The 22816-nt window shown below is 44.3% G+C and overlaps 1 protein-coding gene across 6 annotated transcripts in view; it reads left to right on the top strand.

Annotated features, from left to right (window-relative positions):
• Positions 1 to 22816, top strand: part of grm8a (glutamate receptor, metabotropic 8a) — a 234735-nt gene that overhangs the window by 175141 nt on the left and 36778 nt on the right. For all 6 annotated transcript variants that reach the window (XM_030341944.1, XM_030341947.1, XM_030341949.1 and 3 more), the window contains one exon: positions 15417 to 15620. In XM_030341944.1, the coding sequence (XP_030197804.1) occupies positions 15417 to 15620 (204 nt within the window). The remainder of the gene's footprint in view (positions 1 to 15416; positions 15621 to 22816) is intronic.

The raw sequence follows: 22816 nt of genomic DNA on the forward strand, positions 1-22816 counted from the left end.
GGTGTTCAATCTGCAGTAAAAGAAAACGCGTGACCCTTTTACATTATATGGATACTGATATGTATTTGGAAATGAACCTTATGTATCCTGTTCAAATCTGCCGTGTGCATATCCTGCTCATATTCATATCCTTGAGTTCAAGTCTGTAAGATTTATAAGTGTAAGTACTGACATTTTGAGGACAGGTTTTTAAGAGACAGGAGTCTCCACCTTATGGCCAACAAACAATTTCAAACAAGGCAATATTCTGGTCGCAGGATCAAACGTTGAAACCTTTTCCAGGGGATCTTCACTATCTAGCTCTCCTTTTACCATCTGAACTCCAATCAGACTTTTAGCAGACATACCCCTGTTTGTGTGTGTGTGTGTTTTTGTGTGTGTGTGTGTGTGTGCACGTGTGTGTTTAACTTTCCTGCTTATGGTGGTATGATCTTTTGTGTATTATAATCAAGTGGACGATTCGCTTTAAAGGGACTCCAATTGACTCCCATGCATGCATGTGTGCGTGTGCATGTGTCTGTGTTTGTTAGTATATGTGTGTGTGTGTGTGCATGCGTGTGTATGTGTATGTGTGTGTGTGGGTGTGTGCATGCGTGCGTATGTAAATGTGTGTGTGTGTGTGTCTGTGTTGTGCTGTGTGTGTGTGTGTGTGTGTGTGTGTGTGTGTGTGTGTGTGTGTGTGTGTGCGTGCGCGTGTGTGATAGAGCAGGTGTCCCGCAGTGCCACGTCCAAGTCCATTAGTACCGAGTACCAGGGGTTGACGACCCTGGCATCATCAGCACAACGGCCAATCAGTGGCCTGCTGTTCCAAGGTCACCATGGTGATTCAGAGGAAGGGGGAGTCGGCTACGGGTCTTTAGTGTAAAACATAAACAGTCTGAAAAGGAGCAGGAGAAACAGTAATGCAGAGGCACACCGTAGTGCGTACAATCAGGGAGTACGAGAATCACCCGGCACCATATCTCACCTTTTATTAGCACAACAAAACACCATTATGTGTAATTTACAAGACGTTTCCGAAGTATATTGCCCAAATAAAACTTGTTTGAGTGTGTTTCCGTCCCCCCCCCCCCCCCCAGTGTCTCGAGACGTATCACACATAACACACAGTATGCTTTACAATCTGTTTATTTTATCATAAAAATGAGAAGTGGGGAGATGGTGGGGGAATAGAACCCTCTGCCAAATATTCTTGGCAGACGTACCCGCATGGCAGCATACCTGCTCTTAAATTGGATTCGATTTTGTACTCGTGTCCTGGGTATGGATTGTATTGTTGTATCGATTTGTAGGTTATTGTCGTTAACATCAGCCGGCTAGTGCTGCCAAGACCCGTTATTTAAACGGACGCACACACAGCTTGGGTGGGGCAAGCTGTAAATCAACATAGCATTACATTAGCATGTGTTTATGCCATACATAGGGTTACAGTTAACATATTTAAATAATACATATATCATATTCACGGGTTGGACAGTTGGGAAAGAAGAATATGCATGAACACATTTTGAACTGATTGGTTTAATTATAATGATATAAAATCCAACTAGATTCATGCCTACGCATTGGTGTCTTGATGCTAAATCGACACAGTTTCCCATATAGATGAGAAGAAGAGATGCATTTTGATTAAAACCTCCGCTGCTGGGTATATCAGCAAAAACGGTAATGTTTGTTGAAAGACCAAAGACCAGAGCTTCTTCATAAAACATTACTGTGGTTTTCCCATACCGCCTGCCACAAACCATTGAGCGATCCCAACAGACATCTCACCACATAGCCTTTACAAGTTCATCATGATTGTTCTTCAATAATTCAACTGAGCATCATGCAGTGCTAAATGGTTTTGTTCCATTGCGATACATCGCATATCGCTGAGAGCCAGGTTAGAAGCCTCGAATGCACTTTACTTATGCAAGAAGAGGCAGTATTGTCTCATTGTTAGGGTGTTGGTCTCCGGCCAAATGGGATTCGAAGCCAGTACGTCTGCAGTCAAATCCATCATCCAGGAGCAAGATACCCGAAAAAAAAAACTAAAATTCGGCTTGATGCACTCTAAATCGGAGCATCTGCCAAATGATTAACGAGCAGTCATAGTGCAGCGTGTTGCATATCGAATCATAGAAAGTCGGCTGTAAATTGAAAAACTGAAGGAGATCTCATCGCGACACTACACTATAAACTTCCTTACAGACTGGCAGTAATTGCGAATCCCTTACTACCGAAACAGCCCTTTTGGCCACAGGTGTGCCCAGGATAAGACCACGCTGTGTCCATTGAGGCGTCGCATTCACCACCTGTTTCACACTGTCCTGTTGCTAGTATTATTACAGAGTGAAACCAGCTCGAGCGCAGTGCACGAAGACTCTATAGTAGGATCTCTTTCTCTCTATTTCTATCTCTCTCTCTTTCTTTTTCTCGTTTTATTCCTCTTGTTCTCGCTCCCTGCTTCTCTATTTTGTTTGCCATATCGGCTATCTATACCATACACGAATGAGCACGCACACGTACACACGCTCACACGCATACACTCATGCTATGAATGCACTGTATGTATGTGTTTCTAGACTACTGAACATTTGCCTCTAGATTAAATTTCTAGATGGGAATTAATTGTAATTAAATCCAAACACATCAACGAGCTGCGAAAAAAGGTTTTTACTTTCCTTGGGTCTGAAGTTAGAAAATCTTCCTACCACCAATGAAAAAGAAAATGCTGATGCCCTTTTATTCCACAAAAAATAAATAAGCGTCTTTGGCATGGCATGCTACCTTTTTGATTGGCAAATGCACTACCTGCTTTGGCAGCCTAATCATGAATACAATATCGTTCTGTTCGGCAGGCGGCCATCTTGTCAAGGCAGCCTTTACCCAGCTAAACTCCTTCACTTTCATTTTAATTGGCAAACAGAAGCGGCACTGCCAGACACGCTAGACACTCCACGTCAATACGTTTTGGTGGTTTGCTGCTCGCTCTCTATATGATTAAATTCCATCTTCCCAGCCTTGTTCTTTTAGTGATTTAACTCATATTTACAAATGGGTGACACTTTGAAAGCAGTCTGGTCAAAGACACCACTTCATACAATAATAGTCACATTTAGGTTCCTTATGAACTAGTCAAGGCACAATACAGTGGAACGGATTTAGATACTTAGGTTTGAGTCGCCCACTCCCATGTCACTTGAGTCCAAAGGGTTCCAGTGCTGAAACTGTCTACTCGATAAGGTGACGAATGAAGGTAATGAAAAGGTAATCATAGGGACATTACACTTATTTGTTAAATTGCACAAACCATTTGTACAATTAAAACGATCAAGTGCCTTTTGTGGATTTCAATTTGGGTATTTACTATTTACCCTGTTTTTCTGGCATTTACCAGTCAATTTGTTGCGCGTTTGTAAATATGGCATTCATTTCTGAAAGTTCATGTTTTATTCGTTTCTTATTATTCATGATTTGAATCAAATGCTACGCACCCTTGGCTTGAAGTCAATAAACCTTTGAAAACCACTTGGTGTTAACAACGTTCGTAATTTGACTATAGACGGTTATAGATAGACAAAATTCACTGAATGATAAACGCTTTCTGTGAGAAAGATGACTATGTGAAAATCCCATTCATGGCAGAATATTTGAATCTTCCACAATTCAAGTGCTTAAACAAACCGGCACCGATTGTGAGTTGACCATAATAATGTAAAGAACACTTGCCGACGTTACCATTCCATCATTTCTATTAATTATTACGATTAACTCTTACACTACTGTATATCAATCCACTTCCTGTTTACAGTTTTAGTTTAGAATGACAAACAGGATTAATCCTGTTTCTCCTCTGTTTCCGGAAGTTTCTTCACGCAAGGCTGATGGTGTGCATCGGCTACAAATGCTACCGTTGCAGCAGTCTCTGCGTAAAGCGACACTGCAGTTCCAAAATATTAATTAGATCCCAATTTGCTTCACGCATCGGCAAACTTCTCACGCACGCCTGGCCAGTAAAAACACACACACACACACACACACATACACAAATACAATTTAAGCTGTTACGCTGCTAATGAAGTCAACAGGGAAAAAGGCATATTAGCAAGAAAAAGCCAAGGCGGGCAATGAAGAGAGAATTCCCCGTGCCCTTGCGAAGGGTCCATGCACCATCTGCCAAGGCTACTAATTGACACCCAGGCTTCGTCGGGCCCTCCTTCTCTTCCTCCTCTTTCGGGTTCTCGCTACTCACCGTTTAATTGGTGCATTAAAAGAAGAGAGAGAGAGAGAGAGATGAATAGAAAGAGGGAGAGAGTGACAGTGAAGGAAGGACGGAAAGCCTACATTTCTAAGTACAACTAAAGACAGAGACTGATGGAGTAAGATAGCGAGAGACAGGGAGTGAGAGAGAAAGATGGAGCGAGAGAGAGAGAGAAGAGAGGAATAGAAAGATTTGGAAAGAGAGATAAAGGGGTAATGAGTGGTTGATAAGCGCAGGGATGGAAAAAGGGCCTTCATTAATAGGGAGCAAGAGCGATATAAATAATACTTTATTTACATGAAGAAGCCTATTAATTGCCATGAAAATAGACCCAGAAAAACAACAACAAAAACAAAAAGTGAGTACAATAATATACTTAATAAAACTACAAACTAATTAAACTAACCGAGAGAGAGAGAGGGAAATAGGGAGAGAGAGGTCCAACACCAGCAGGGAAAGGAGATGGAGAGAAGGTGATAGACGGAGGCCGAGAGACGGAGAACGATAAACAAAGCCTGTGTCGCCGGTGTGCTGGTGACCAGAGAATGCGGGTGTCGATGATAGCGTGGAAGGACACGCGCGTGGCTAAGGAGGCGGCGGGGGGGGGGGTAGTGTGTCAGTAGAAGGATGGTCTCTGAGGACACCTCCCTCCACCTGCGCTGTGGAGGAGCTGCTCTTGTTGAGGAGCTTCTCCTTTTCGAGGAGACACAACTCGGCGCGCTGTTCGGTCTCTCCGCAAATACACTTTTAATCTCCCGCTGGGGGTCAACACTGTCTTGCCGCTGTCGTAGAGCAGGGAGTGTGTGTGTCTGAGAGAGTAAAAGGGGAAGAACGATGGAGTTTGAAAATAATGTATGAGGAGTGAGAGCAATAAACGACACTGAACATGAGACCCGCAGCATAGACATTTAATAAAAGAGGTGTGTGAGTGTGTGCGTGTTTGTGCCTGTGTGTCTGTGTGTGTGTGCGTTCTGCTGTGTTTTTATGTGTTTGTGTGTGTGTTTTTGTGTATGTGTGTGTGCGTGTGTGTTTGAGTGTTTCTGATTGCGTGTGTGTGCGTGTGTGTGTGTGTGTGTGTGTGTTTTTGTGTGTGTGTGGTTGTGTTCTGCTGAGTATGTATGTGCGTGTGTGTGTGTCTGTGTGTGAACTGGCCTTCTTTGTTTCCATCACACGTGGGAGTGAACTGGTGACTGCATCCGGCAGCGCCATAACTGAGACTTGAGTGGGCCATCTGTCACTGTTTACACACACACACACACACACACACACACACACACACACACACACACACACACACACACACACACACACACACACACACACACACACACACACACACACACACACACACACACACACAGTAATCAATCTTGAGCCTGATCCTTGGATGCACTGCTTGCTCACTGTTGTCCTGTCATGTGACCCTCGTGGTTGTGCTGACATAGTCGCACACCGCCACACACTGGCATGTAGCAATGCACACACACGCACACACATATGCATGAGCAATGTGCACGCAAGCACGCACACAAACACAAACACACTAAGCTGAACAAACAGATGCACGCAAAGCACACACTTGCACACTAAGCTGAACACACACACACACACACACACACACACACACACACACACACACACACACACACACACACACACACACACACATGCAAGGAAATACACACACACACACACACACACACACACACACACACACACACACACACACACACACACACACACACACACACACACACACACACACACACACACACACACACACACACACACACAAAAACACTCCAACACCAACACTAACATATATACCGATTTATTTGAAATATATATATTTTTTTAAATATACCAATAAAAAGTTTGACATACACACACACACACAGACATGTCCTGCCTTGTGGGGACGGTGTGCGTATGGTGCAATGGTGTCATACCTGATTTGACGGCGAAGGCCGTGAGGAGGAGGTGGAGGAAAGCAATCATCTACCGTTGGGTGCCTCAGCGCCGCCTGAGGTCGCCGTGTTGCTAGGTTACAATCTCAAGTCTAAAAATTAAAATAAATAAATTTGATTGTGTAATTTTCTCTGGACATAATGACACAAGAGTGTGTCACAATAGTCTGACAATACTGAAGATTTTGGTCGACTAATATGTACCCATGTCTACGCTGGCCTGAATTAACTAAAGTTCATCGGCCAAGCCCTCGACTAACTCAAACCCTTGGAGCAACTCAACCACAAAGTTGTTATTATAAAGTCTGTGCAAGACGTGTCAAATTCTTTTTTTCAGGAATGTACACCTTGAGATGGCTCCCTTTTCATAAATGGAAACACTCCTTAGATATCGATTATTGATACATGCACTCAATAATTGCACATTATTTATCATTGCCGTATTGTTTCTACTCTGGGATTAATAAAGTCTTCTCTGATGATCAATATTGTGCTTGAAGGGTGTGTATTCATGGACACGCATGCGTCCTCAAAGCATTGAGTGGACAGAGAGCTGCGCTGCAGGATAGTGAGGCAGGGGATCAGGACGCCTGTCTCCCAGCCATAAGCTACTTGGTTTCGATATCCAGTCGCGTTTGATCCCAACTTCCATGCACCTTTGAGTCGGTTTCCAACCCCCTACCTGCTCGTTACGGCTGTGTGTTGATAACTCATTATACACTTGCATACTCATTACTACATTTAGATGAAAACGTCTCCTCAATGACTAAATGATGATTGGTAAACACCGCTACGCACACATACGCGCACACACGCACGCACGCACGCACGCACACAGATGCACACACACACGTGACATAATTACACAAGAACAAATGACACAGAGACTGAAACTAGTGTTAAAATATTGTCCCAGACAGACAGCCAGACAGACAGACACCAACATGATTTCCAGCTCCCTCGAGCTCTCACGGTGTCTCACAGACTAGAATCAGAGGCCCGATCAGGATTTTTCGATTCCCCCATATTGATTATTGATTCCTGTCCTGCTAAGTTACAACACCGGCTCCCTTACAAGCAGCCTCCAACATGGTCGATGGAGGCATGTGGGTTTATGTGTATACGTGCTTGTGCGTGCATATGTGTATGTGTATGCGTGCGTGTGCGAGTGTGTGTGTGTGTGTCTGTGTGATGCTATGCACGTACTTTAGTTTCCACATTCTTAACGATGTCAATGCATCTAATTTGCCTCTTGGATTCAGTCGAGAAATTACTATTAATTTCCAGGAAAACCAAAAGATGAGAAAAAACATTCTAGGAAATTTAGTATTTTTGTGTTTTCTTCTTTCGACAAGGTTCTGTGAATGCTGAAAAGCCTCAAATTTAATTTGCGTGTCTGAGTGATCTTTAATTGAGGAGCTTGTCCAAGCTATTAGCCCATCTGTCACCCATGCTAATATCAATCATCCTCCTTGTAGCAGCGGCTACGCTAACTCCCCAGTGACAGCCATCAGGCCACTTAGCTATCCACTGGTCATGCTAGCATTAGCTTCGAAACAGTGCGTCTGCTGTTTGTGTTGCTGTTGTTCACCCTAGTCCAGTTGTCTGCTAGCAAATTTATCCCCTTCTATAAAGTGGGCTAAGCTCCAGAGGCTACGGTGATTATATTGGTCTCAGTGCTATTAGCTTGTAGCTAAACCCGGCTTGGCACATACTGCTGACACAGCAAAAAAAAATTCCGCTCCTGGGACCAAACGTTTAGTTTGAGAGTGCAAGCAATAGAATATATATTTTCCCCAATTAACCTCTTAATGGCCAAGATCCTCAAATGTGGATGAGATCCAATAGAAAAATAAATTGTTGCCAGAAAATAAATAAGGGCAAGTAAATAAACTAAACGTCTTCTACTTAAACATTCTACAAGTCTTTATTGTGTATCAAGCAGATTTCCATCCATAATCGCTAACAGCGACAGATACTTACATTAAGAGTCTGGTCACGGTGCTGTCCTCGGGTTTCGAGGCTGTGCACCCAATCAGTACGCTACCATTATCAACCCCCGGAAAGGAGAGGGGAGGGAATGACCTGGAGTCAGATGTTTACATTAGTGGGCTCTTTGCAGAAACGACTTGAATCTGCTGTGTTTTTTTGTCTTACGGGGGCATTTCAACGTTTCTTTTTCGTTTTGGATGTCACGTGTGTTTACGCGGAATCGTTTCCCCGTACCTCTGAGTTTGTTTTTGGTTTCCGGAATCTAACAGACGGGAGAGGCGTGGGAGAATTGAATTTGCAACGGCCGACTGGAAAATGAAGCGGAGCATGTGTATGTGTGTTTGTGCGGTTTTGTGAGAGTATGTTTGTATGTGTGGGTGTGTCTCGAGAGACGGACAGGATGCACATTTTGACACAAACCCAATCTGTTCACTTTGTCTCTTCCTGGTTCTCCTTGTCTTGCATCACATCAGTCTCCCTCTCTCCCTGGCTCTCCATCTATCAGTCTTTCTCTTTCTCTCTCTCACTCTTTCTCACTCTATCTCTATCTGCCTCCCTCTCTCGGCCTCTCTCCCTCTCTCTCTATGTCTCTGTTTCTCTCTCTCTCTCTCTCTCTCTCTCTCTCTCTCTCTCTCTCTCTCTCTCTCTCTCTCTCTCTCTCTCTCTCTCTCTCTCTCTCTCCTACTCTCTTGATGATCCCTTTAAACTTTGCGTCTCTCTCCTGCTCTCCCTCTCTTCCAGTCCCAGGTGAACTGTCAAATTATCGCTGGCTGCTCTGATGTTGTGTGAGTGCACCGCTTTTCTAGTTAGCAGTTCATTAAAAAAGCATTTCTCCTTCTCTCTCCTGATACGCCACACAGCACTCACACACTAGGGCGCACACACACACATGAACGCACACACATACACACACACATGTGCGCACTGCAGCAGAATGGTAATCAAATGTGTCCAAATGTGAATTGTGTTGTGTCATTTTCGCTGATGGCTAAAAGGGCATCAAGTTGTGTTTCTGATTTAGGGACAAACCAATTGTGTCTGAACGGCAGCCACTCAGATTCATGTGTTGAGACAGAAATACACTTAAAGGCCTAATTAATGAATGGCTGTTCCTTTATTGTGGCTCAAATAGCACACAAAGATACAGAACACATATCAAAACAACCCCATACCAAACGCACACACACAGACACATACACACACACACATATCCAAACACCCCCAAACGCACACACGCATATCTGAACACACCCATGCATGCACACACACACACACACACACACACACACACACACACACACACACACACACACACACACACACACACACACACACACACACACACAAGCGCACACACACACACACACACACACACACACACACACACACACACACACACACACACACACATATCCGAACACACACACACACACACACACACACACACACACACACACACACACACACACACCCCCATGCACCAACGCACGCTCGCACGCACACAAACACACAACTCAACACACAACTACACACACACGCCTCCAAAACAAGAAACGATACACAGACCCGAAGCACAGAGACACACCAACACCCAAAACACGCTTTCGCACGAGCAATTACCAGCGGTTACGGGTGCTGATGCAAGTCAGGGTAAGAGTGGCCCCGTAGGCTCCCAAACAGCCATCACGTGGCGGCAGTGGTAACAGTCATTCACACGTCTGAAGGTGGGGGATTGCGTTTTCTTGCAATATCTTGATTAACGATGCATCATGTCAACAGCGCTCCCGGGAATGCAGCGACTGAACCCTGACATGCGCTGGCTTCTTTGACTGCAGAACCCGAGTTGTAGTCCCCTGTCAGAGTGGACCTTAGGATTGCTTTGTTTGCAAAGGGAACGGGAGGAACCGCTGAACAAGTGCACAAGAGTGCAAGACCCTCGTTATTGATTGGATTGTGTAGGAAGTGCACACGCACACACACACACCAGACGCATGCGCGCACACAGACTAACACTGTAGTCACTGTGTACGTCTGAAATGATTTCTAACTACATGTGGGATGGAATCCACCCCAGGCCCTAGTATACTGGGTTGTCTCTGACCTGTCCAGCATTTGGAGTCTGCCTTAAGAGAGTACAATAAGGTTTGTGTGTTTTTTAAATCACATCGCAACATTCAACCCTCCATTTAGGAAGCATAGGACATCGGAATGTTATTGTGTTGGCAAAAGTGTTTTTTTATTGTTCAGCAACAAACCTTGAGATGATTCGATGGAGGACATTGTTGTGTTTGAAACTGCCACGGCGTTTCTCATGTGTGACAAAACAAAGTTTTCAATAGCTTCGGTAATAGTATATTTATGTCTATAAGAATTTGATTTAGGGTTTTGCAGTACTGCAACTCTCTTGAGTCCCCTCAACATGGCAGCGTCTCAACAACAAAACATCCCATGATGCATTCTGCTGCACAAGCCCTTATGTAGATGGTATATCGGAGGCTCCTTGTTTCTCTATCGTATGCTCTCAGCATAAAGCGGAGCACCACAGCGTCTATACATATATAATATAGCAAGTACGTGACCCCATGTGGAGGAGTCGCAGTTGAACCGCCAGGCTCTGTGTTGTCTCCCAACATCTTCGCACAGCATGATAAAAGCACAGAGTCAATCACGCTGCTGGACATGATTTTCGGAAAAAGTAAGGGTCTGCACAAAAGCACAGAATAAATCGAAGTAAAAAGTGTGCATGTGTGTGTGTGTGTGTGTGTGTGTGTGTGTGTGTGTGTGTGTCCCAGAAGACCCTATATAAAACAGGCCTGAAATATACCTGAGACAGTTCACTTTACTTTAGACTCGCATACTTTACTTCGCTTCATTTTAATTTTATATGCAGGCATATTTTATAGCATTATGTCGTTGGTAAGATGCATGTTTTATCTACTACTTTTACTTTTTATGTTTATGTTATGTTATTTTTGGTTTATATTGCAGGTTGGTTTTAGTCTATTCTTCTTACTTTGATGTTTGATGTTTTTAGCCGAAGCTGAGCAACTTTAACAAATGACTTCCTTTGGCTTCTATTAAGTGATCAGCATGGGTCTCTGTATCTGTGTGAATCCAAATTGGCAAAGAATTTCAACTTAGAATTCTGCATTGTACCCAGATAGCTCATTTTCTTCTTTCACCTGCTCCCATACATAACTAGGGGAGTGGCGGCACTTAAAAACACCAATCAAATTCAAGTCACGTCGTTAGCAATTAGCTTATCAGCAATACTGCAAATTCGGTTCCAGTCCGTAACATTAGGCAACACAAGTCACGTTTCCGTTGAAGGGTCAAACGTTGCACTCTCACTTTCAACGTTTCAGTTTCACTTTCAGTTTCACTTTGGGTCCTTGTTGACCCCATGTGTAAACCTCTTCCTCCAGCGGTCCCCTTAGCTCCCGCTTGTCTCCTATAATTTCCTCCCTGCTAACAAGCCAGTGTGTTAGTGTGTGTGTGATTATGTGTGTGTGTGTGTGTGTGATGGCTAATTAGCATTGTGTGCAGCTGCTGTCCCTATGACACTGTCTCTTACACCATGCCGCCACTGTTTATCACCCCTTTTGGCCCAGAAACACTATGTATTGTCTGAGGACTGTGCTCCTTTTCCAGTGCACACCCACACACATGCAAGCGCACAAACAAAAAAATTCAACCACAGACACACAAACGCAGTGAAGCGCACGTGCACACACACAAGTTCACACACACCCAATCACACACACACACACACACACACACACACACACACACACACACACACACACACACACACACACACACACACACACACACACACACACACACACACACACACACACACACACGTATGCATGCACGCCTGTGAATACACACACACTGACATCTACAAAACCAGACACACATTAAAAATAGGAGATGAGGGGTGAAAGAGGCTGAGAGCCAGCTGATAGAGGGTGGGTGACTGGGGATGGGAGGTGTGATAAAGGGGGAAGTGAGAGGCAGACAGGTACGCGAACAAGACATGAAATAGGGACTCGTCCATTATGAAAGATTGGGTTTTATGATGCAGGAGGAAGTCATTAGGTTTTTAAAATCGTAAAATGTGACCCGGGACCTGATTATTCCAGTCAGCGATACACACTTGTTTCATTCACTGATATTGATAACTGCTAACAGCTAGGCACCCATAGCTAACTGTTTGAGATATAAAGTATTAAATCATTGGGGTTGTCGTATATTAAATGACTTATACAGTATGTATGTTCCAGTAAGATACACATTTTTCTGGGCAATGACAACAACAGGAATTATATTAAATTATATTCTATCATAGCACTTTTGTATTTCCACATGTGAATGGGTAAATGGAACAATCAACTATCAATGTACAACTATAATAGTAGTAAAGTTGAACCTATGATTGGACGTGCAACGACTTGTTCTTATACCTCATCATGGGGCTTGGATTGTACGAAATTGCCTTCTTCTTGATTTCCGTACGTAACGTCAAACCCGTAGCTACGAGTGCTAGCGCTAAAGCTGAACTACATGTGAACCTTATTTCTTCCCCACAGAATACGTGTCCCAACGGGGATGTTTACAGGTCAGGACACGGTCAACTCTTTGTTGTTGGCTGCACATAGATACGGCTTTAACATGTGATAACGGAGTGTTATGCAGGCTCAATTATGAGTGGTAAAAGCATGAACACTAGCTAGCCTAGCCCCAGGGTGACTCGTGTTAGCCAGAACACATAGAGGCCTTTCAAAAGGTTAACTGGCTGCTACAGTGACGACTGACCACTGTTGCTGTTGATTACTTTTACTGCATGCTTTATTATTTGCGTTCTTGTTGTATTCCCTGCTTCTCTCCGCCGTCCTCACAACTCACTTTATTATATTTCTAAAATGCGGGTGAATCAAAGAAAATAATACACAAAGCTCTGTTTTTTAAATGTTGTCATTTTATTCCTCACTTGTCCTTCCCCTCATGTCCTCCTATTTGACCACTTTTATTCCAGTTGATGTTTTTCTTTGCTTCAAGGAGAAATAGCGAAAGTGTTTCTTTTTATAATAATTTCTTTCAGAGAAAGAGTTCCGCGGTAACGACTGCATTTTCTAACTGACTTTTTTTTTTCAAACAGACCAACAGTGCGGAGCGAGCTCACTTAGCGTAGCGTAGCATTGGGGGCTCCGGGGTTGGGGGCATGTGTCGTCCAGTGTGGGCCTGTCAAGCCTGGGATGGTGATAAAGTTCCGGGGAGCCTGCCTTGACACTGATGGGTGTCGATGTCAGCGGTGGCAGCAGCTAATTTAAAGTCAATTAACGGTGGCATTATGCTCTAGGAGGCGTCGTACTATATCTACCGAGCGCACGCCACAAACGCTAATTACATTAGCATCAGCCCCATGCTCTGGTCTTTACTCCCCCTATATCTAGTCTCTCTCTCTGTCTCTCTCTCTCTCTCTCTCTCGCTCACGCTCACTCTCTCTCTCTCTCTCTCTCTCTCTCTCTCTCTCTCTCTCTCTCTCTCTCTCTCTCTCTCTCTCTCTCTCTCTCTCTCTCTCTCTCTCTCTCTCTCTCTCTCTCTGAATCAATTATCTCTCAACCACTCTGCTATGCACAACCACATAAATCTGTCTGAATGGACATATTGGTGGTGAGGGGGGGTGGGGGGGGTGGGAGGTGTATCGTAAATGATTTTAAGATCTTTTGTTAAATAAGTGATTATCACATTCACGCCTTTATTTCCATATGTCAACTCCCTCTGCCTCACTCCCTCTGCCTCCCTCTGCCTCACTCCCTCTCCCTCCCTCCCTCCCTCCCTCCCTCCCTCTTCCTCCCTCCCTCCCTCTGCCTCCCTCCCTCCCTCCCTCCCTCTGCCTCCCTCCCTCTTCCTCCCTCCCTCCCTCCCTCCCTCCCTCTGCCTCACTCCCTCTCCCTCCCTCCCTCCCTCCCTCCCTCCCTCCCTCCCTCTGCCTCACTCCCTCTTCCTCCCTCCCTCCCTCCCTCCCTCCCTCCCTCTGCCTCACTCCCTCTTCCTCCCTCCCTCCCTCCCTCTGCCTCCCTCCCTCTTCCTCTTCCTCCCTCCCTCCCTCCCTCCCTCCCTCCCTCCCTCCCTCCCTCCCTCCCCCCTTCCTCTCCCACTTTCCTAAAAGTAAAAACAACTCACCAACGATGCAAACAAGTATATTGGAACTAAGAAGTTAAAAGTTGAAAGTTAATAATCATTAATAAATAGATATTATTGACCATTGCAAATATGTACACACGACAAACCTAATCCGGACTATCAAATCAAATCATATGCTATCACCAAATATATCCTAATCTATTGCAATATAATATAATGCAACCTAATATTTTATAATCAAATCAAACCTTATTTGCTGTAATCAAATCTCATCTAATCGAATATATCCTAATCTGTTGTCATCTATTAAAACCTAATGCGTCATTATGTAACGTCATCCCATTTTACATAATATAATAATCTGTTTTTTTATTTTATCCAACCTGATCTGGTCCACTATAATTTTATCTCATTTCATTTAATCAATATATCCTAATGTGTTATCACCTAAAACAACCTAAAAGTCACAATGTTAATCCAACCTTGTCTGGTCCACTATGTTCAAATTTCGTTATTAGGAATAACTCCTTGAAACCGAGATGGGTTCAACTCACTCCTAATGGGTTATTCCTAATAAAGAAATTTGAACATAGTGGACCCGACAAGGTTGGATTAACATTGTGACTATTAGGTTGTTGTGACTAATAATTGTGACTAATAATTTCGTTATTAGGAATAACCCCTTGAGTTTAACCCATCTCGGTTTCAAGGGGGTCCTTAACAATATAAAGAACAATAACAACATATTAAGAACATATTTCGCAATAACACCAAAAAACGAAACAAACAAACAAGCAAAAACATCATACACAACACACAACACATACACACGCACACACACTTGCATAATTAAAGGTTAACATTAAACCTGCATACTTTTTCACAAGGGAAGGAGTAAATACATTGGGAGGTGATGGGATGGCTGAAAACAGACGAAATTGAGACACGTATCACAGTATTTGATTAAAGACATATAACCTAACATAACCTCATTGCTCCAAACCAGACCATGGGTGACCACACCCTAACCTGTCCTCTCCCCCCCCCCCCCCCCCCAGGCCTAGAGAAGGTGGGCCGGGACTCCAGCTACGAGCAGGAGGGCAAGGTGCAGTTCGTCATGGACGCTGTGTACGCCATGGCTCACGCCCTGCACCGCATGCACCGCCAGCGTTGCCACGGAAACCCCGGCTTCTGCCAGGACATGGCCGACAACATCGACGGCAAGGAGCTGCTCAGCCACATACGGGCCGTCAGCTTCAACGGTGAGTCTCTCCGTAGGCGGCGGAGTAGGGGGCCGCGCTTTTATTTTGAAGAGAGCATCGGCCGAATGAGACGAGGGTAAGAGTTTATCGTGGATGCAGATCACAGGGGTATCTTATGGAGTGTTTTACAGATGAAGTTATCAGGTACATGTAGAAAGTCGTATTCTGATCAAATATCTAAAGGGAGGATAATTTCAGACTTCATCTGCCCCCTCCCCATAGTCAATTGTCCTGTTTTTGTGTGTGCGTTCATTGTTTATTATGTTTGTGTATTTCTGTGTCTTTTGTTGAACAATCTTTTATGGGAGTTAGGAATGACATCAACAAACGGACACACACACACGCACATGCACACACACAAACATACATACACATACGCTTACGCACACACACCTCAGTCCCGGGTTCCATCCCACCCTGTTCTCATCCGTCCATTGTTATCTCCTTCTTTCTCCTCCTCTTTCCCTTTCTCCCCAGTCTCTTCCAGCTCCAACAGAAGAGCTGAGGCTTCAGCCCTACCAGGTTGAACAAACAAATCAAACTAAATAAACGCACAAACAATAACATGCAAACAGGGGCCTGTTCCAGAAAGCCTGATTCATGAAACTCCAAAATGAATTGAAATCCAGCATTTTTCGTTCCAGAAACAAAGATTGGCGACAATCCAGGACCATGACATATTTATACACCTTTATACTTAATATTCATAGACCCGGTTGCAGATTAGTTTTGTTCCAAAGATTTTAAAGTTGGCCTTCTTTCACATTCTTACTTCCCCGAATATATCAACAAATAATTTCACAGGATCAGAAAGAAATACCTCTTTGAATGTCCAAACACAACACTCTTTGTAAAAAGTTTTAGGAATTTTCCTAACTTCTACTTAACGTCCCTTTCCTCCATTCCTTCGTTGTTTACCAAAATAAGTAGCACCAATCACATCATGCAAACATTATACATCCTCATGACGACCACGTGACCAGCTGTTCAGTTCGCTATTCGTGGTTCGACGATGACACCTTTCACGTCACACTATTCTCATTTGAACCAACAAGAGTTTTGAGTAAATCCACATCTCTAAAATGCGTTTAATACAAAATTCTTCGGACTTGGGCTAACGCAATTCATCTCCGATCTCCGACTGTGTGTTGCTATCTAGACCGATGAGCATAACTGGCTTTCTGGATCAGGACCCTGCATGTTGTATTAACGCCCAGCGTGGAGGGGTATGGTAGTGGGGGGCGGGGGGTGGCTCCCAGGCTAATTTCCCTGCGTCCTGTTCATTAGCAAACGGACACAAGTGTGAGTAGCGACGCAAAACCTGGCTGGAGTGTAGCTTGAAGTTATACTCCAAATTATACTTCTGTTATGAATAGCCAGCGTACACAGTGGGTCTCTACGTCACCTGCGTAGTGCACAAAAGACATTCCGGTTGGCTAGCCTGATCCCTCAAAACAAATCAGGTTTGCCCACTTCGGCTTTCCCCCATATCCTCCGATACATTTCTGATGGACTGAATCATGATGGACTCTAACTTTTGGTGGTTTTCATAGAGGAAACAGCATTTCCACATTATTATGATAATCTACAGATCACCTAAAGACTACTTAGGTCATTGTAACAAAAGTCGCCAAATGAGGTGACTTTCAGGACTTTCGGACTTTTGGTGGACTTAACGCTAAAAACGGTGTAGAAACCCACGCTGTAACTTCGGCGGCTATTTGACGCATAATTTGGCTTTGGAAGTCGGAACTGTCTGAAAACAAGAAAAAAGTGGGGGAATAAAAACACGAAAATGTATGAATGAATAAAAATTGCATTTTCAGTTGCTGCCGATCGATAGGATCCATGTTGGAAAGGGTTTTCCCTCCATTTTATAGGAGACCCTGTTGCGCTTGATTCTAATTTGGACGTCTGATACTGCACGCTTTTAATTTGGCGAAATCCAGTAATTCGGTGAAGAGCCCGAGGGCCGAATATGGATTACGCATCTAACACATGTTGTCTCCGAGGCTTATTATTGACTGCAGATTTTTAAATTACTAAATATTTCTATTCATCCTCAATGTGTCACACTTTGAACTTGTTTTCATTCATCCCACGTCTCGCTAACGGGGCTAACGTTTTAACGAGTTAACGTTATTTTCCTCTCTCTCTCTCTCTCTCTCTCTCTCTCTCTCTCTCTCTCTCTCTCTCTCTCTCTCCTCCTCTGCTTCACATCAATCTTCTCACTTTGCTCATTCCTCCTTTTATTCCTGTTTCCAGAGATGACACTACCTGCTTCTTTCAGGACGCTTTGTGTTCATTTCCTGCCTTTGTTCATCGAGTATAAGCGCTTTTGGGGGCGAAGAGAAAACTTTTTTTCTTTTTGGAGCCACGTGTGCATGATTCTAGGGACCTCATGTAGCTTCGTTATTTTAGTTCTCACTGTGCATGCATGCTATTGTTGCTCTAGAAAGTGCCTGATGCCAATGTTCTTGTGTTCTTAACCCATTCTTCCCTAGCTTTGGTGTGAACAGAACTATGATGTTATGGTTCTGTATGTGCTTGTGCGTGCGTGTGTGTGTGTGTGTGTGTGTGCGTGTGTGTGGGTGAGGCACAAGGCCATTTTTAGCTGTTTTGACCTTGCCCTTGTGATCGCAGTAACTTTCCAGAAATGATTGGCTACCCCCTGACACAGAGTGCTAAGGTCACTGTGTGTGTGTGTGTGTGTGTGTGTGTGTGTGTGTGTGTGTGTGTGTGTGTGTGTGTGTGTGTGTGTGTGTGTGTGTGTGTGTGTGTGTTCCTTTTTAACTATCAAAGGAATTCCAACTTATATAAACCCCTGCACAATTGAAAAAAATATCCAGGACAGAAATGCCCAGGAAAGAAAGTGAGAGTGTTAATTGAAACTTTGATTTCAGACGATTTTTTGTATTAAATCCAGCACTTGTTTCCTTTAATTCAGGAATTGCTATCAGTGTTTGGGTTTCCTGTTCTAATCAATGAATGAGACCCAGGATACAGGCTGTGTTAGTGTGTTTGCAACAGGAGGAAACAGAATGCACAGAATGCACAAAAGGGACCACGGATTCTAGCCTTTTCTTATCTGTCACAGACAAGATGTGGGTACCTTTGTCACATGCGGTCTATGTTTGGCTATTTGAATTGTGTGTGTGTGTGTCTGTGTGTGGGTGTGTGTGTGCGTGCGTGCGAGGATGACTAGGTACGAGTGAGTGTGGTTTTTGTTGTGTATTTTCCAATTTAAATTACCTTCCTTATCATTGTGTTGAGGTCCACATCGTGGATAACACTAAATGAAACACACTAAAAGAATGAGCCCCTTAAGATCGGTGTCTGTATGTATCGCTAGAGGCACTAGCAGAGAGAGAGAGAGAGAGAGAGAGAGAGAGAGAGATTAATGACAGGTAATGGATTTATCCTTAGTTATCATTAGTTATCCTTTGCATAAATGGCGGTCAGGATCAAATGAAGCATTGGTCGGCCAGTTAGTCGTGTCTGTCTCTCTGTCCCTCTGTCTGTCTCTCTGTCTCTCTGTCTGTCTCTCTGTCTCTCTGTCTCTCTGTCTCTCTGTCTCTCTCTCGCTCTCTCTCTCTCCTCTCTCTCCTCTCTCTCCTCTCTCTCCTCTCTCTCTCTCTCTCTCTCTCACGATCAAACACACAACACAGAGACACACACACACACACGCTCGTGCACGTCTATTTAGTCCTACTCGTGCCAATACATTTTCCTCAGCTTTTACCCTTTAAATTACATTGTCGAGAGGTGTTTTCAGAGGCAGACCTTGACCATGTCCTCCTACGTTGGCTCTTTTTCCCTTGGTCATATTCTCTCTCTGTGTTTGTCATAATAACGTCCAACTCTCTCGCTATATCTTGCAAAGAATCTTGAATTAAACATCTATTTATTTGTCCTCTCCACTTTATTCACAAAAGCCCTTCCTCCACGATTGACTCAATCTCTATCACGTACTATTGTCCTTCTCTTTCACCCATTTGTCCTTTGCAAAGTTATTGTGATTGCGCTCTCTCTCTCTCTCTCTCTCTCTCTCTCTCTCTCTCTCTCTCTCTCTCTCTCTCTCTCTCTCTCTCTCTCTCTCTCTCTCTCTCTCTCTTTCCCCCACCAGTGAAGCCTTGAAAGGGTCTGACGTACATCATCTTTCTCCTCTTAAGCTCGGTCAAACTTCACCTTTTATTCCTTTTGTGGATTTTTTCCAGGAAGGTTATCATATGACTAATAGCTTTTCCCAGAGATCGCTTTATAAAAGGTTTCCCTGGACAAACGGCGTACTTATCTCTGTTCTTCTTACTATTTTGAATACCTGGGTAAGGAGTGGCCACACGGAAACAAAGGCAAATACTCAGGGAATGCGCACCACTCGCACTTAACCCGCACCACGCCTTTTTTTCCCAAATCCAACAAGGAAAACATAACAGTTAACGGCAAGTGACCTCACTACATAAACGGTATCATGAAGCGTGCAAAGCCAACACAACTTATCCTCTAAGTGAAATCCTCGTGCAGAATGAACACAAGCTGCTCAACGTTTAGCCTTTCTCTCCCTTAATGCGTCCTATTCGGAGAGAGCAGCGAAGAAGCCAAAGGCTTTCTGACTTTATGGACAGCTGATAGCGGTAATCCGGCACGCCGTGAAGGGGGAACGCCCGCGGGGATCCATCTTATGATGGCCTTAAACCAAACGACTAGAAAGAACAGAAAGAGAGAAAACACATTTGTGTTCTGAAGCCCCTTATGTATTTGTAACCCGGTATGTATGTAGGTTGTACTGCTTCCAGGAGTTGATGGATCAGCATGAGGAATGGAACAGCCAAGGACATACACAGAAATATATATATATATATATTCATATACAATGAATGTTTAAGAGCACTTTGCTGAGAGAACGATCATCAAGGAAACATAACCCCCGCCGAGTTTTGCAAACGGAAACTGACAGACCCGAACAAAAGACAAAACATTCAGTCGACATGTCCCATTTATGTCAAGGAATCCATGTGCGTACGTCATCACGTGCGGGTGGTGGTGTGTGTGTGTGTGCGTGTGTCTATTTGTGTATGTGTTTGTGTGTGTGTGTGTGTGTGTGTGTGTCTATGTCCATACGGTTGTTTGTGTGTGTCTGTGTCTGTGCATTTGTGTGTGTGTGTGTGTGATTTTTCATCTGTGTGTCTGTGTGAGTGTTTGTGTGAATGTGTGTGTGTTTGTGTGTGTATGTCTTTGCGTTTGTGTGTGTATGTCCGTTTGTGTCTGTTCATGTGTTGCTGTGCTTGTGTCTATGTCTGTGTATGCGTGTATTTGTGTGTGTGTGTGTGTGTGTGTGTGTGTGTGTGTGTGTGTGTGTGTGTGTGTGTGTGTGTGTGTGTGTGTGTGTGTGTGTGTGTGTGTGTGTGTGTGTGTGTGTGTGTGTGCGTGCAAGCTCGTCGTGCACCGAAAACTTTCATTAGGATCTTATCAGAGCTGGAGTCGTCGGTCCCGCCGGGCAACAAGATGGCCATCACCATGGGAACTGGTGGAAGCTAATTAGAAAGGCTTGATGATGAACTTTACCTGGCCATAATGACCTTGGAGAGAGAGAGAGAGGGAGAGAGAGAGAGAGATGGCCTTGGAGATAGAGGTTCCTTGCAAAGGGTCTTTAGAAGAAGAAGAGAGGAGAAGGAGTAGGAGAAGGATTGGGAGTGGGAAGTGACAGGGAGGGAGGGCGACAGATGAGAAGAAAAACGTGGCATGACAGAGATGAAATGAAGACAGACTTAGATATACTTAAATATACAACGTAGGTTGATGCAAGGTGTCGTTACCAAATTATTCCTGAATACTAATGAGGATGAGGGTTAGAGAAAAAGTGGGAGTGTGTTCGTGTGAGAGAGAGAAAGTATAGAACAACAGTACAAATAGGCTTAGGTTTATTAGAGAGGAAATATACAATTTTAAAATGACAATATCTCTGTGAGAAAGAACCAGAGTATAGTATAGGACAACAGAACAAATAGGCAGTTTATTAAGAGAGGCAGTTTATTAGAGAGGAAAAAGGAGAGGAAATAAAAAAATGTAGAATGAAGAGATATCCGAGAGAAAGACCCAGAGCGAGCGAGCGAGAGAGAGTGAGATGGAAACAGAGCTCTGTACAATGAAGATGAGCACAGTGACACTGAAACCTGCACGGGCGCAGTGACCTTGACCTCACAAAAGGAACATTTCATAAACCACCGAGTTTCACAGGAGGAGTCGTCTCAAGGCTTGAGCGGCCTGTGGGCGGTGGGCGTGGAGAGGAGACTCCCCCCGTTAGATGAACATGTTGATGCACTCTCCCAGGGTGCAGAGACAGAGACAGAGAAGGAGCCAGGAACTCACGGGCAACACGAGACTGGACCGGTGAGAAGCGGTTTGACCTTGGAGAGAAAGGAGAGAGGGAGAAGGAGGAGAGATCAGAGCCGAATAAAAGAAAATCAATCTGTACGCTAGGATGTGTGTGTGTGTGTGTGTGTGTGTGTGTGTGTGTGTGTGTGTGTGTGTGTGTGTGTGTGTGTGTGTGTGTGTGTGTGTGTGTGTGTGTGTGTGTGTGTGTGTGTGTGTGTGTGTGTGTGTGTGAGGGAGGGAAGATGGAGGGGGGATTTGATGGTTGATAGATGACAGACTTTATCAGGCTGACGAGTTGAGTTGGGGAGGGGTATGTGTGTGATCTGTATGTTAACGCTGTGTGTGTGAGCTGCGGTTGCAAAACTCACACATTGATTGACAGCACTGATGACCTTCTCCTGGAGGTATAAGGTGTGTGTGTGTGTGTGTGTGGGGGGGGGGGTCTCTGTGTGTCTGTGTGCCTGTGTTTAGTTCTCCCGCTGTCTGCTCTGTCTCTGGAAGCCTGGTCCACCACGACCAAAGCTTCTTTGGATGCATGTTTTTGTGTGCTTCGCTGTGTGTGTCTGTTGTTGATTTGCTTCGGATCCATACCGCACCTCTAATTGCGCTACGAATGCACACAATTTGTCCTTCTGCAAACGGATAGACAAACCCAAGGCATAGTGACAGTTAAAGTGGCCCGCCATCAGAAAACTACCACAGGATAACGACGGAAAGAAAGGAGACAGGAAAGAGACAGAAAGCCGTGAAGGAAGGACGTACGGACAATGGGCCGCGAGACAGACCTGTCTGACATACTGCTAAGCAAAATGGCAGAGAAA

The sequence above is a fragment of the Gadus morhua genome, chromosome 19, assembly GCF_902167405.1.
Source record: "Gadus morhua chromosome 19, gadMor3.0, whole genome shotgun sequence".
NCBI classification, from domain to species: domain Eukaryota; kingdom Metazoa; phylum Chordata; class Actinopteri; order Gadiformes; family Gadidae; genus Gadus; species Gadus morhua.